At 44.6% G+C, this 15564-nt stretch overlaps 1 protein-coding gene across 4 annotated transcripts in view; it reads right to left on the bottom strand.

Annotated features, from left to right (window-relative positions):
* Nucleotides 1-15564, bottom strand: part of Dab1 (DAB1, reelin adaptor protein) — a 412667-nt gene that overhangs the window by 263200 nt on the left and 133903 nt on the right. For all 4 annotated transcript variants that reach the window (XM_023702660.1, XM_023702661.1, XM_023702662.1 and 1 more), the window contains exon 2: nucleotides 14571-14771. In XM_023702660.1, coding sequence (XP_023558428.1) covers nucleotides 14571-14637 — 67 coding nt within the window. In that variant the 5' untranslated portion in view covers nucleotides 14638-14771. The remainder of the gene's footprint in view (nucleotides 1-14570; nucleotides 14772-15564) is intronic.

Here is a 15564-nt window from a genome sequence, read left to right as displayed (position 1 = left end):
AATCCATGTTCTTGGTGAGTATTTATTTCTTCTGCATCTCAACTCTGGCCTTAAAAAGAAAATGAAAAAGTGACTAATGTAAGTTTCCTCTTGAAGAAGAGAGGGAGGTAAGGAGAAGGAGGAGAGCTAATGTTTAAGTAAGGTCTGGGATAGGGAGTTTGTCTTCATTTCCCTTCAAAATCTTTATTGCTTTTTGTTTGACTGCAACCACTTGTGATCTTATGTGTGGTGTGCTCTCAAGAGGATACAAAAGGGGGTGGGGGAGAGAGAGAGAGAGAGAGAGAGAGAGAGAGAGAGAGAGAGAGAGAGAGAGAATATAAAACTACATAGCCACCCACAAGCAATGATGGATGCCAAGGACAGAAAATTTCCAATAGGCCTGGTCTATAAATTATCATTTAAATTTGCAATTTAAAAACACTGTCTGCCTTTTTGATTTAGCTGACTGTATAAGAGAGACAAATAATGGAATCCTAATAAGCAATGTTTAAATGACATCTCCAGTCTCCCAGACAGAGAGGGCGACAGGAGAATTCTAAGAGGAGAAAATAAATCTACCAAGAATAGGAAAGACGACCAGAACTAAATAGTCGCACTAATCACTTGATGGCAGATATCGAGAAAATGTGTTTGGGGCTATTTAAAATTCGAATCCTTAAGAGACCAAAGGATAGGTTATCAGTCAAAACCCCCTAAAGTCATTGTGAGGGACAGAATTAAGCTCAATTTTTACATTTCATCATTTTAAAACAGATGAATCAAAACACCAAGGCACCGAGACAACATATTAAAGTTGATACGCAGAGGTTGACGGATCTCAGCTGCACCGAGCACTGGAGCTCGCTGAAATCCACTGGCAAATTTCAGAGCCAGGGGTGGGCGGTCCTCACAAAGGGAGGCTTCCCCAAAGACAGGATTCCTCCCTGGTGCACGATCCCATGTTAAGCTTTTCATCTGACCACAAAACAGAGAAGACAAACACTGCACCACCTCAAAGAGCAGCACAGAAACAAGTTAGCAGCTACTGAAAGTAATTCTGTATGTCATACGCTAAGGAAGATCCGCAAATACTGGAATAGGTGGGTGAAGAATAACAACCATCACAAAAGGGTTGGGAGACAGGTTTTGTGAGAAAATTCTAAGGAAAATTAGACTGCTTAACGCTTAAAAAATGAATACTACAAAGTTTTGTGTTATGGGGATACCTTCACTTTTGAGGGTTGGCACAAAAACAACCCAGAGTTAAAAGCACAATGGGATTAGATTAAATCACACGTGTTTGCATGCTTGTGTGCACAAATTCACATGCAGGAATAAAATAGCCTTAAAAGTAAATGTACTTGGATGTTAACTATGCTCTCCAAGGCCAGGACATGACTGCAGAATTCTCCACATAGCACTCGAGGCAACCATTAAAATTGACCGGCCCTCGCAAATTACACCAAATCTATTTGCAATCTGTAACTCTGAGAGCAGGAGGAGAACCCACAGTAATCAGTATTTCAAAACATCAAAGAAAAACTAATGGAATATAAATTACTGATTCTAGGAAAATGCAGGCCAAAGGCCAAAGAATTATCTATCTAATGTAGGCTACTCTATTGTCCGACAAATGCTTAATGAGCAAATACTATGGAGCTGGCCCCATGCATATATGCAATGAATATAACTTGAAGAACTTTTTACTGGGGAAGAAGGGGAAACAAGCTACTGTTTTAAGATTTCCAATCCACTGGTCTTTCACTGGCTGACAAGGCAGGATTTGTTTTGCATAAGTATGGATATAAATCTAGTAGATAGATAATGTCTATGAGAAGGGGTATTTCACAAAGCATTCATTGAAGTACAAAATATGAATTTAAATCCCAAGAATCATTGTTTAAATTTCATAACCTCTACAAAATACTTAGATCATCGGGCTTACGGTAGGGAGTACAGATCTGCTATGAAATTTCAACCCAGTGTAATCAACTACACCTATTTCTTAGTCGGCCATCTTTCACATTAGATCATAAGCTTCCTTAGTCCAGGGCTTGTCTACGATCTTCTGGGCCCAGAGCTGCCTCATTTCAGAAAACATAGGTGAAGAAGGAGGGAATTCAAAGAACTGTAATTATCACCCAATCCTTAACAAAATGAATGTGTTCCTTCTGTAACTAGTGTCTCCTGATTGCCAGGTGCTAACCAAGGCAAACGTACCTTCACATATATACTCAGCTATTGTAAGTTTCTACTATCCCAAATGCTTTAAGAGATTGTTCAAGCTACTACGGCCAGCAAAGTGTAAGCTTTGAAACCAAGGTGCTCAGGTTCAAATCCTAACTCTGCTGGCTTCCAGCCTCGGCCGGCTATCAGCCTGAGTTTTCACCTGTTCATGCCAAACATACAAACAAAATGAGAGTAATTATTTAAAGTTCTAGGACACTAGTTTTCTTCTCCCTAAAGAAATGATTTTGTATCTTACAAGAGTATGTCATACCGATGTTACTACTTAATCAGAGCCTCAGCCTGCCCCAAAGCCACTGGGTGCTGGGTAACATCACAGATGAAGACCTGCAGTACCTTAAGAAACAAGGGCTGCAGAGCGCAGGCCTTAGCAGAGCTGCATCTCTCCCTCCTGCCATCAAGTGTCAGGCTGCTTTTCCCTAAGTCCGGCCTGATGTTGCCACTCATGGTTAACCATCACGGCTTCAGTCCAGTGGCCAGTGCCTTCACTACACACTTCCGTATTGCCGTGAATAAGGGAGATGGGGATGATCATTTTCCCAGTGATAGGGTCCTTATCCTTTTTAGGAACACATGATAAGAACATTTTTCATTGTTAGAGATAATTCTCCTTCCATGCACATTTGTCAAAGCCTGTTTCCAACAGTCCCGTACATCATCCTGAACTACATGGTAAGATTCAGTTCTGCTATTCATCATCTGCTGGGCTCCTCCCATTGAGAATTCCTGCATGGCTTTTCTTGCCTCCTATCTAACAATGAGGATAGGAGTCCTCCCTAGGGTGGTGTCACCAGCCAGGGGAGGGGAAACACTCAAGTGACGAAGGTCCCACTTGGAGAGTAGTGAATCTTCAATGATGACATATGAATTCCTTATAGAGAGAAATCGATCTGCAGCTACTGCTTCGCAACAGCAACCAGAGGCCAAGAGAATGACCATTTGCTGGTATTTATTTGACAGTCTGTTGGGAAACATCATAGTACAGGAGAAATATCTTATATATCCGACCATTTAGACCTGACTTAAAATTCTAGTTCTTCCATTTACACAACGGGTCCCCTTGAACTTATTGTCATGACTATGTCACCTCATCTGAAAAATGGGAGCATTATCAAACTCATAATCTTTTGGTGAAGATTTTAAAGAAGTTATTTTATCTCTGCTTGGCATTTAGTCATCTGCTAACTCCTGTCATTTCCCATTTCTCCTGCTGGTAACTCTAATTCTCTTCCTACCCACCCTGAGGGAAGATAAGGACGCAGAAAACAAGAGGACACAGTTTCCACCACCGGATCTTGGCTTAGGACACTGCAGGGCAGGAAAGCGTGTAGGTGTGACTCATCAGTGGAAGGCAGAAATGAGCGCTTCGCCTTAGGTGAAAACGGTACTCAGCATCCCAGAGAAAGAGGCTCAGTCCCATACAGGGAAGAGGACCATGGGGGAAGAATGTCACAGCAGTGCCATAGGGGCTGTGCAGAGAGAGAGGCTTTCTTCCAGGTGGGAGGAGAGCCGAGGTACACGCCTGCAGGCTCTATGACAGCCAAGCTGCTAAAGCGGCAGCCAGTGAGGGTGCGTATGGGCAGTGAAGCAGCAGCTGCACAGGTGAGCGAGGCAGAGCTGCGGGGCCTCAGGGCTTAGGTGTTGTGGGGCGGGGCAGAGCTGCAGGGCTGGCAGGGCTCCTGTCTTATCTCTCCAGCTTCCACCAAAAAGTGAGGTTCTAAAGGGCCGCTACCTGAAAGAGGTTTTCTTAGTTAAAAGAAAGAAAAAAAAAATGTATATATATATATAGTTTTGATCTGGTATGTATTTTCAGTACTGGGGACTGAACATGGGACCCTCTACTCTGAACTTCATCCCAGGGCCTTTAAAAAAATTATATATATATATATATATATATATATATATATATTTGTTTTCTTTAATTAATTAATTAATTTTTATAGGATTAGGATTGAATTGAATCCAGGGCCTTCACACTGAACTACACCCCCAGTTGTTGGGGTTTTTTTGTTTTGTTTTTTGACTTTTTGTTTGTTTGTGTTTTGTATTTTTGAGTGCTGTTTTCAGCCTTGCTTTTGTATTTTGAGACAGACACTCAAGAAGTTGCTGGCTGCCCTGGCGATCTTCCTGCCCCGAGTGGGGATGGATAGGTTCTGGTCCTAGTATGAATTGTCTTAGGTGAAAACAGTACTCAGAATCATTATGGTGGTCACCTAATATGGCCGATGCCCTTAAAACAAAAGCCCACCTTACCCGAGACCACCTCTGCCTTCTTCTCCAACTCAGCCCAGGGTACAATTTACTTCCACCCTTCCCGCTGCCTCAGGGAAGACCCCCAATCAGCTCCCTCAGGTACAGCTAAACATCCCCTCCAAGCTCCACCCGACAAAAGGCCATAAAAGCCCCAGCCTCCCTTTGTTCCAATGGAGAGAATTCCTCATCCTTCTCCACATTTTCTTCAGTGTCCTCAAAGAAAATAAAGCCCCTTTCCCTTTTTCCTTCTGTTTGTCTGAAAAATAACCTATCAGAGATTACAGGAGCAACCACGCCCAGGCCTGCCCAGGCCTGCCCTCCCTTTACACTCAGTGATAGAGCCAAGCCTGGGCATTGGTGCCTTGGAGACATCCATGGCGAGGGGAGCTAAGCAGAAGACAATCTCGATAGCTTGAGATTTATAAAACTCCCTGGTCCATTTGCTGCAAATTAAACATCTAGAAACGACGCTTTCTTTTTGCACATTCCACATTTCAATTGATGCATAGTCAAAGGACTCCATGCTTTGGCTTCACCATTTCATATCTTGAAAATGCAGGGTACTGAGCTTCCTCCTTGGCAGGGAAAAGCTTCCTTCCTCACCACGGGACACGCCTGCATTTCCATTTCTCTCTCTGTGTAACACACTCTGCCATCACTCGCTCTCCTTGCTGAGTCCCCCTCACCGTGCCACTGCTCCTGTTGAAAGGCCCAGGGAGACATCTTGCAGGGGAAGTATGACTCATACGGGTAAGAAGAGGTTCAGTCCGCAGGAAGAGGTTTAGTTCTGGAGAGGTTCTGGGGTCAGAGAGGTCAGTACTTGCAAATACAAGTTCTGTGATCTCTGGCAGGCTGTACCTCTCTCTGCGCCTCAGCTTTCCCTCCTAGGAGATGGGAATACTTGTTCTCAGGGCTGTTTCAAACTTGAAATTGGGAAATTGTGAGCTCAAGAGTGCATGACCATCAGGCATTGGCTCCTGTTTCACCTTCACCCCCAGGCCTGGGCACTCTTGTGACACACCCTGTGGGAACACTCAGTCTCACAGCCATACCCCCAGGCCATCCTAGAAGATGAACACAACAGGAATGGGTTGCAGAAATTCCAGCACCCTTGGGACCACCACCTGCTCAGCAAATACACAAAGACAGTAAAACCATGCGAGCTGGGTCACCTACTGATTATATAAAAAGACGGTAACTCTCCAACTCTGAGAAAGGGAATACACTTAACCTAACTCCCAGCGCTGTCAAGGACTTGGCTGGCTAATGCTGAGGGCTTTGTTCCTCCAAACATCAAAATTCAGGCCCAGCCACTGCCAGCGGCAGCACACTGAGCTTAATGAAGCAGTGGGATGAACTAATACGGCAAATCGCATAGCTCTCACCACCAATATGGCCCACATCACGCTAAATTACGGCACCTGACATGATTGGACACACATCAGGAAAGGAGAGGGAGCTCACTGAATGGCCAGAATTTGGAATGCCACATAGGAAGAATTTCAAGAGGCAGCTCTTAGGAGAGATGGTTTTAAATCTTCCTTCTTCTTGTGCAAATCATTCTCCTGCAAGTTTTTGATAATTCAATAAACACTTGCGGAGTGTCTACCTTGTGCCAAGCACTGTGTTGGAAACACATAGGTAATGCAGAAACATAAATAATCAATGAACTATTGGAGAATTGGTGCAAGCTTGATGACGTGAGTAGGTCCAACATGCTGCGGGACCGCACAGTGGGCTCAGCGAAGGTCTCTTATAAGGAGTTTCTTCTCCCTTTCACCAAGAGACCCAACACTTCATCTTTTACCCCTCATGCTAATGAGAAGTGGCTACAAAACATACTCCCTGCTCTAATAATAGAAAAGAGCAAAATTAGACTTAAAATCATTTATGATGATTAATAGGAGGTGTTTGGAAGCTCACAGGACAGTGTAGGTAGGTGGCAATGGGCCACCAAAGCATTCCTAGAGAAAGTGCTGTCTAACTCGCAGCTAAAGGATACAGTTAAATTAGAGAAGGATACAGAGAAATGTACTCTTCAGAAAAAAAGAAAAGGCTATGACAAAAGCTCAAGTGTGAAAATCAACACGGTCACATCAGAGAAGTGAAATCAGTTCACAGGAGTCATTGAGAAGAGAAAGATTAGGGCTAAGTAGAGAGAGATGTGCTGGAAGATCAGGAGGAATAGGAAGAGAGGGCTTCTTCAGAGCACGATGAGTAGACTGCATTCTGAAGGCAGCGGGAGCCCTGGCCACAGGGATGGCAGGGGCAGGATTAGAGCAGATCTTCACTCTAGGAGGCAGTGTGCACAGTAGCTGGGAGATGGTAGAACTGGCCAATACCACTGAGGGAGGCATAGAATGACCCAGGTGAGAGAGGAAGACTGTGTACCGAGAGGAAGGACAAAGAGGGAAAAAAGGAGTGTGGCTCATGTCAGGGGTCACCCAGATAATCAATGGCCAATTAGCAGAGAACAATGGGCACCGCAAAATGCTGGGAATGACGGCTCAATCAAGCAGTTCCTGGGTGTTGAAGGGTGACCAAGAGCAGGCGAGTGAATATGTGGAGAGGACCCAAAGGACAGGGAGTGGTCAGTACAAATGCCAGATGTGTGTCCCATGACACAACTGAAGCTCAGCACAGTGCAGCAAGGGGAGGCAAAGGTCCTCAAAGGGGACAGGACCCATGGGGCCAAAGGCCTGGTGTGCTTCTATGCCACTGGAGTTGCAGAAGTTCAACGTGTTATAGTAATGGGGAAAACGAGTTGGGAGAAAGCCTCACTTCTTGCAAGGGAGCTGGTTAAAATGAGGTCTTAGCTAAGGTGCCCGCTCAACCTGAAATGTGTCTGTCTTCAGGGAATGGCCGTGCAGAGTGCAGTGTGTTGGAATAAATCAAGACTGCATGAACACAGAGGCCCTATAAGCCTCTCTCCATCACATATCACAAGAGCCAACCGTCATTCTCCCCATAAAGAACTGGATTTCTTGGCCGAAAACCATTACTCCCTCCTCCAAATCCTTCAGCCCAACAGCTCTACTGTAACCTCAGAGAGATTGATGTTTTCTTGTAATTAAATCCTTGATTTTGAATTTCTGAAGCCTGCAAATCACAAAGTCAGCACAGAATGATTAGCTCAGCAAGATCAAATACCCTGCCAAGAGAGAATAATGCCATAAATTTACACGATGTAACCAATCAATTCCCATGCGTATTCCCCCTAAAAGGAGAACAGCCCTTCTAATCTTTCTTCTCTCTCTCAATCTACCAGCATTGGACCCCAGGACAACCCCATAGAACATGCTCAGAGAAGATTGCATGGGTTTTAGCCATGGGCAGACCCTGAGCCTTGGGATGCCTACAAAGGGGAGCTGGGGCAGGTCTGGATCTCACTGGACAATATGTTCTTATGTTCTCAGAGTACTGAAGAGGCTGGCTCATCTAAAATGGCTCACATGCAGAAGGCATAAACTAATGCTAGCACCAAATGCTCATGGCTTCACAAGATGGCCCGCTTTCCTTTATATTTGCTTTCACCTCAGTCCTGTGAAAACATCCCCTTAGACCAGCTCTTTTTTCTCAATGACCATCCAGATCCTTCCAGAGAAAGGGGAACCTTCTCCTACTGCTGAGTTGGGTCAGAGGGGAAGGGAAACTTTACTTGTTTGGTCATCTGTACCGAGTACTATTTGAAGTGTTTCACTCAGAACCTTCATTGTTCCATCCGGAGAAAAACACTACCATGTCCTCTATTCTGCAGAAGAAAAAGCTGAGGGTCAGAGAGATTATGGGGCTGCTTTGTCATATGCAAGTTCAAGAATGCTGAGCCTTGACTAGGTAGTTCTTCACTTTAACTGTAGAGCATGATTTCCTTCCAGAACTCTTCACTGAAAGGAAAGAGAGCCAACACAGAGCTAACAAGGTCAATCTCATATTCCCAAGCCATGTGGAGCCCACTGAGGTGGAAAGGTCTAGCCATTCCTGGGTTCCTGTCCTGGCTCTGCCATGGAACAGAAGAGTGACAATTGACACGTCATTCCCCTCTGAGACCTCTCTGTGGGAGGTGAGAGCAGGTCTTCCCCCCACAACTAGTTCTCCATGACATTTTATGAACATCAGCTTCTGGAAAACTGACTTACTGGTGTTTTGCTATATAAAGATGCTCTGTGTGTTATGCTACTTATATTTATTATGGCAAAAGTTTGCTTGCTTTTAATAGAAAGTATCACTGCGAATATTCTTCACTACAATGAATAGGCAAGATTTTAATACAAGTAACTTTGGAATAAAAGTAAATACATTTTATGATGATAAAAGACTGAGAATCAAAGTAGGGAAGTAGAGAAATGACCTGTTTCTTCAGTGGAGGATAAGACCTATGGAAAGCGGAAGGGTTTCGCTTCACCCACAAGTTCCTAACTACAGCACAGAATCTAGGGTGTCAAAATCTCCACCTCAGGGATTTTTCTCTTTCCCAGAGCACTGGCTGGGCTCATGGCTAGGGGTGGGTTGATGTTTGTAGCAACAAAGAATGAAATAATTCACCATGACTCAAGCTAGGCCCAGCAAACATTCTTGCTACACCTATGTGGTGGCTGAGAAAGCTGAAGCTCAGAGAACAGAGTGACAGCCAGAGGTGCATAGAGAGCAGAGTGCCCCAGGGCCAGGGCCAAACCTATGAGTGTCCTGATCGGCCCTCCCTGTGTGGCAGAAACACAGACAGAAAGGGTCACAAAAAAAGATGGACACAGAGATTCTTTCAAATTATCCCCCAGCACTGTGCATGTGGGGGCACTTGGCATACCCCTAAGCTGTAACGCACCAATGCTGGAGGGTATTCTGGGCATGACTGACTGGAGTATGCGCCTTAAGCGTGGCAAGTAGACAGCCATGCTTTATCCCAGATTAGCTAGAGCTTTCCGAGAAATGGCCACAAGTTGGTACAGTGATGAGGTGCAGAGCCAGGGCTCAAATCCAGCTTGATGCAGCCCTGAAGGAGAAGCGTCTGTCTCAGGATCACTACCTTCTCTCTGATCTCACTTGGGCCAAAATGCTGCTGGGAGAAGAAAATAAGGCAGTGTTTTGCTGCTGCTGCTGCTGCTGTTAACTGACTGTCCTTGGTTGTAGAAAAATGGAGAAGTTGAATTCCATTGTTTCTAGAAAAATAAGGAGACAATGATTTCAGGAAAAAAAAAAAAAAAAAGACAAGAAAACAATGCCTATAGGGCTGGGGATATAGCTCAGTGGTGCAGCGCCTGCCTAGCAAGCGTGAGGCCCAGAGTTCTATTCCCAGTACCAAAAAAGAAAAGAAAAGAAAATAGTAAAAATGTCCCTTTGGGGAAAAAAAAGAACAAAACTTCGGGGGTCAGGGAAATAGTTCAGTAGAATAAATGCTTGCCTGGCAAGTGCAAAGTCCTGAGTTCAATCAATCTCCAGTAACACACACACACACACACACACACACACACACACGAAAATAATAATGCCTACAAGGCCAATGGCCTGGTAGATCTAGTAGACCATACTCTTCTAATGACAAGTGGAAGAAGTAACACGTGTATGCATGCATGTACACACACACACACACACACACACATACACACACGTACCTCTTAAAAGATAAGTGAAACCACACTCTGTCTAGTGGGCTCTAAAACCAGTACTCTTCCTCCACACTAAGCCCTCAGATGGTGCCTCTGAAGCAACCACCCTCAGAAGTATCTGTTGCCTGCCTGGGGACCCCTTCCCTTACCACAGCCTCCCATGGATGTTCTAATGCTGGGGTTCTAAATAGAAAGACCCATGTCAGCTCCTCCACCCTTTGGTGGCAGGTAATGAACCTGAAAGTACACACTGTTTTCCTTGGGCGCTGCATCAAACTCCACTACTGCAACAGCCATCATGTGACAAGCAGTATGTGTAGTGGCACAATCCAATAAAATGAAAGGCTGGGGAGAGAGCTCAGTGGACTAAGTGCTTGCTTGGCAAGCACAAGGTCCTGAGTTCAATCCCTGGCACCGAAAAAAAAAGTCTCCATAAAATGAAAAGAAGAAAATAACTATTTTTCACTGCTTTGACTCCTTATTTGTATTGTGAATACTCTAGTTTTTGTTTCACACCTATCCTGTCTAGGAGCTCATTTTATGATGAAGTATACCCTTGTGTGACTTGTATTTGAAACCACCCTGGCTTTCATCAACCCTGAGTAAAGGACCAGGTGAAGACCTTGTGAAAAGCTCTAATGGAAGGCTCTGAACTTTCTTTACATTACTGTTGTGCGTGGCAGGTGACACACACTGCTCGGCATTCTCTTTCAGGAAATAAAACACCTGCCCTAGAAGCCATCTAAATCTTGCTGAAGGGAGAAAAGTTCTTCTACTCTATAATCTCATGAAATGATGCAGAAAATGTAGTTGTGACACAGCATCAAATAACCAAGGAGCACATACAAGGGCCAGCCAGGATAGCATGACTCAACCACACAGCATTCAAGAAAGTTAGTCCGAAGGCGAGTGACTTAGAATATCCGTGGAGGCTGTTTTTGCTCAGTGAGATTGTACATGATTACTTTGCTTCTCTCATTTCAATAATAAGCATATAGGGCACCTAAAAGGTTAAATGAAATTACTAAAAAAGGAAACATCTTTTTATCCAGAAAGCAGCCTACATATGATTCAGGCTTTGCTTCTACCAGTGCCTTTGTATGAGGACATAACTTTGACTAATATCAGACACAAGGTTTTCTAAGAAAATGAAGCTGCACACCAATACTGTTGATGAATACGGATAAACAGACATTCTTAACCTTATAAGACAAATATAGCAGGAGACAGAAAACAACATATTGGAAGCAGTGAAGTTCACCCCAGAAATAAAACAAAATCTACCACTTAAATCCACCATAATAAACAATTTTAAGGCTGGTAAGATAGCTCAGTGGTCTAAGTGCCTATCTGGCAAGCCCAAGGACCCAGGTTCAATTCCCAGTACTGCATATCATGCCGGCCCCACCCCTGGGGTAGGTGCACTGTGCCTCCGAAACTTGGCATGGTGGCACACACATGTAACCCCAGTGCTGGGGAGGCTGAGACAAGAGGATCACCACAAGTCTGAACTGCACAATGAGACCTTGTACCAAATAGATAATTAATTAAAAATAAAAATAACAAGTCAAATGTTTAAAGAATAAAAATATACATATATATTAATAGTTGAAATAAATACAAAAAATACATGTGGTAAAATCGAATGTGCAAAAATACTTCCTAGAAAATACACTAAAAGGAACTAATACTGCATCTTTAGTAAAACCTTAAATATTACACTTAACTGTGCTGAGAAGCATTTTCATCAATTGAGAAGCAAGTATACTAGCTATCAGTAAATATCGTCCTGACAGCCCCGCCAGTGCAGCGAGATAGGAGAAACAGATTATGGACCGAAGGACTGAAACACACAGAAACTTAACTGCAGCCTGCTGCTGTATCTACAGAAAATCCAGGAAGTGCTGAGGAAAGTAAAAGAGTTCAACATTTACATCCACGATTCAAGATCAACCTGTACAATGCTTATTTCTTTTAAGCCTCTACATATTTTGACCACGTCAGCGACAGCAACATCTGTTTATTGGAGCAGTTAAAACTCAAGAATGAATCAGCAGTGACTCAGTCTGGTTCCTGCGGTTCACTGTCTCTTTTTAATACATGCAGTGATTCTGTGGTACCCTGGTCCAGACAAGCAATATGGAGCACGAATTGTAATTGTTTGTCCCTGTACAATTACAAAATTGTAAAAATAGAGCTGTGGAACAAATCAACAATATGCTTTTTCAAAACCCCCTGACTATATAATGGTTTGGAAGAAGAGGATGTGTTGAGGAGAAGGAAGGGGAGGAGGAGGAGAGGAGAAGGAAGGGAAAGAAGTGGGGTACTATAGGCTGAATAGTGAGGTCCCAACTGAAGTGCTGCTGAAGCTCTAAGCCCAGTAGGCCAGTCGGGAGAGGGAGGGCTTGGAAGTGATTCAGGTCAGATGAAGTCCGAATGGTGGGGCCCTTGTGGTGGGTACAGTGGCCAAATAAGGACAGGGTGGCAAACAGGGAAGGAGCATGGAAGGGAGGACACAGCTAGGAGGCAGTCATCAAGAAGCCAGAGGACACAGCTAGGAGGACACAGCTAGGAGGCAGTCATCAAGAAGCCAGAGGACAGCTCCTGCCAAGAATGAAGCTGGGTGGTGTCTGGGTCCAGTCTCTGGGTCTGAGGGAAATGAGTTTCTGTTGCTTAACCGCAGGATACATGGCTGGCTAAGGCAAGACAGGCGATGGGAGAAGAAAATAGGGAAAAGAGGGGGGAATGAAGGAAAATGGCAGAGAAGGAAAGGTAAAGAGAGAAAACCAGAGAAAGAGGTGGGGAAAAGGAGGAAGCAAACAGGTAACCTTTATTGAGCATTTAATACATGCCGAGTTGTGTGGTGCTTTATTTACTTGACGTCAATTAATCTTCATAGTGAACTCTGAGGTTTGCATATCACATCTTCATTTTATAGATAAAACTGAGGTCAAAGAGGTGAAGAAGTCACAGAGTGAGGGTGTAGCAGAGCCAGAATTTGAACCCCGATCTGCCTGCCCAGACCTGCTGGCACTCGCGACATGCATTTATTCTTATTTTAAAAGCTTCCATGGAAGTGAAAAATGAGGAGTTTCCAAAAGGGTCACCTTCAGTCTCTCCAGTCCCAAATTTCCAACAAAACCAGTGTCCTGAAAATATGAATCTTCTCTTTAGAATGCTTCTGGTTTTGCATGTTAAAATTAATAATGAAAAGTATTCACTAAGATACAATTTTTAATGCATTAAGCATTCAAGAGCACAAGCTTAGTAGAAAGGTTAAATCTGAAGCAAAATAGAACTTGTCAGTTCCAACTGAAAAAGCATTTGAATCCTAGCACGCGCCAGGCCTCCCAATCCTTTCCTACTTTCCACACGGCCCCTCTCACAAGCACTGTTCTCCCACCTACCTTTCTATCATTCTTAGACCATGGTGCAGAGAAAACCAAGGTTTCCATTAAGTGGAAGCCAATAAAATAGACTTCCTCCAAAATATCTGTGTCTCAGGTAAAGATGAAAAACAATTTATGGCGCTTCCTAGGGTTTTGCCAGTCCAAGAGCCACACAGGTATCACATTGATGCCCCCTGCTGCATGCAGTGTGAGACCAAAGGCACCACAAGACAGGACAGGTGGGCACGGTGACACTGTGAATAAGGCGCTACTCCACCAAGTGGCCATAGGCATCCTGGTTTGCCAGCCCGGGTGGAGAGATCTCAAGACCTAAGATTTCTCTGAATTCCTTTCCATGCAGCTGAGAAGACAGGGCTGGGTAAATGCTGAGACCACAGGAAACACACACACAACGCATGCGCGCTTACTTCTAATTATAGGGCACAGGCGCGCTAAAAGACAGGGTTGAGAAGCTAAGGGACCAGATTCTCCCCAAAACATGGAAAGCGACAGTCACTTACGTATTACCCAGGCTTGCAAATCTCCATCAGCATCTGCCCAGCACTCTGCAACCTACACAGGACTTACAGCGTGAACAAGCGCACCAGCTCGGAGGGTGTTGACAGCATAGCTGACCCACAAAACAGCACATTTTAATAAACTGAAATATCAACAATGTGTTACCAAAGAAAACCAGAAATAAACAAAACAGAAGCCACTAAGTGGACCCGAGAAACTCCAGGGAAGGCCACAGCAAGCTGAGCTTTAGAAAGCCTGGCAGGACACTGGTACTGCAGAATCTGCAATGCATAGCACTCGCAAAGCCAAGACAAATAGACTTCTCCGAGAAGCCGGAGGAGTGGGGTAGAGGATGCCAGAGAGGTGGGTAGAGGCATAGTCAGAAGGGGTGTGTACGTTAGGAAAATAATTTTGAATTTTACCTGGGGAATAAGAGACAGCCATTAAAATACAATGAACATTTAAAACACCAAGCAACTTTCAAAACGGGCCATTGCAAGTACACTTCTTGATGTCATTCCAGAGACAAGACCTCATTCTTGTGCAGAAGGAACCATAAAGCAAGCAGCAGAAGTGGCCCTACCTTTCTTCCTGGAGTCTTTCTTGGCGCTGGTCTTCACAGCTACTTGAAGTTCTGTCTCAGCTGACATCCTACTTAACCCTTAGTCCGCTTCACACAGCTCCCGGGCCGCGGCCAGGCTCATTGAGGACCCTCTCCAGAGAAAGGCTCCTCCCTTCAGAAACGGCACCACGAGCTGGGCCTGTCATTCACTCGTGCAGAGCTCTGCAAATCAAGGCGAGAGGGCATCAGAACAGGAGTCCTTTTCAAGCAAAACAAAAACCACAGGTGAACTGGCACCCACAAGGGAGCAAAGAGACCGTGCGCTTTATGCACCAACTGCCCGTATAGCTTCAGAAAGCCACTGGGGAGGTTTCTCCTAGAGTAGCTTATCTGCAAAACTTCTGCTCACACTAGGTACTGAAAAAATAGCTCCTGAACCTCTGGAATTTTCAAGAGGAGCAAGACTACACTTTTTGTATCTCATGTTCCTTCTTTTCAAGCACCAGATGTCACATGGAAAATATCACAACGATGTATTTCCTGGCTGGCCCCATGGAGACACTGCCAAGGACAGGGCAGCCATTCATCCGGCAAGCTTGATCAGAGCCCGGGCAGAGGGGACTGACCTGCGGTCTGCCTGCCGCGGCAGGCACTGGAGGGGCACGGAGTTGACACGCATTTAGGCTCCAAGGGTAAGGTGACAAATGGGGCTGAAAAACTTTCCAGCAAGCCAATTTTTATGTCAGCTTTCCCCCAGCTATAAGAGCAGACAAGCATTTAATGTAGAAAGAAAAAGGAAAGAAAAGGAGCAGGCAGGCACACGTTTCATGCATTCCCTAATAAATATGTGCTGCACAATACCAGGCACTGTTCAGTTCAGGCAAAACTTGGAGGAGAATATGACAATTGTAGTAACACAATAACCGCAGTCACAGTGGGCATCTACAAGGTGCCTGCTGGGTACTGTGTTCTCATAGGACAGTAAGCTCTCCCGGTACTATGCTCTCCCATGCTA

Source organism: Octodon degus, unplaced genomic scaffold (genome assembly GCF_000260255.1).
Source record: "Octodon degus isolate 3935 unplaced genomic scaffold, OctDeg1.0 scaffold00156, whole genome shotgun sequence".
NCBI classification, from domain to species: Eukaryota; Metazoa; Chordata; class Mammalia; order Rodentia; family Octodontidae; genus Octodon; species Octodon degus.
This window is presented reverse-complemented; position numbering and strand designations above follow the sequence as displayed.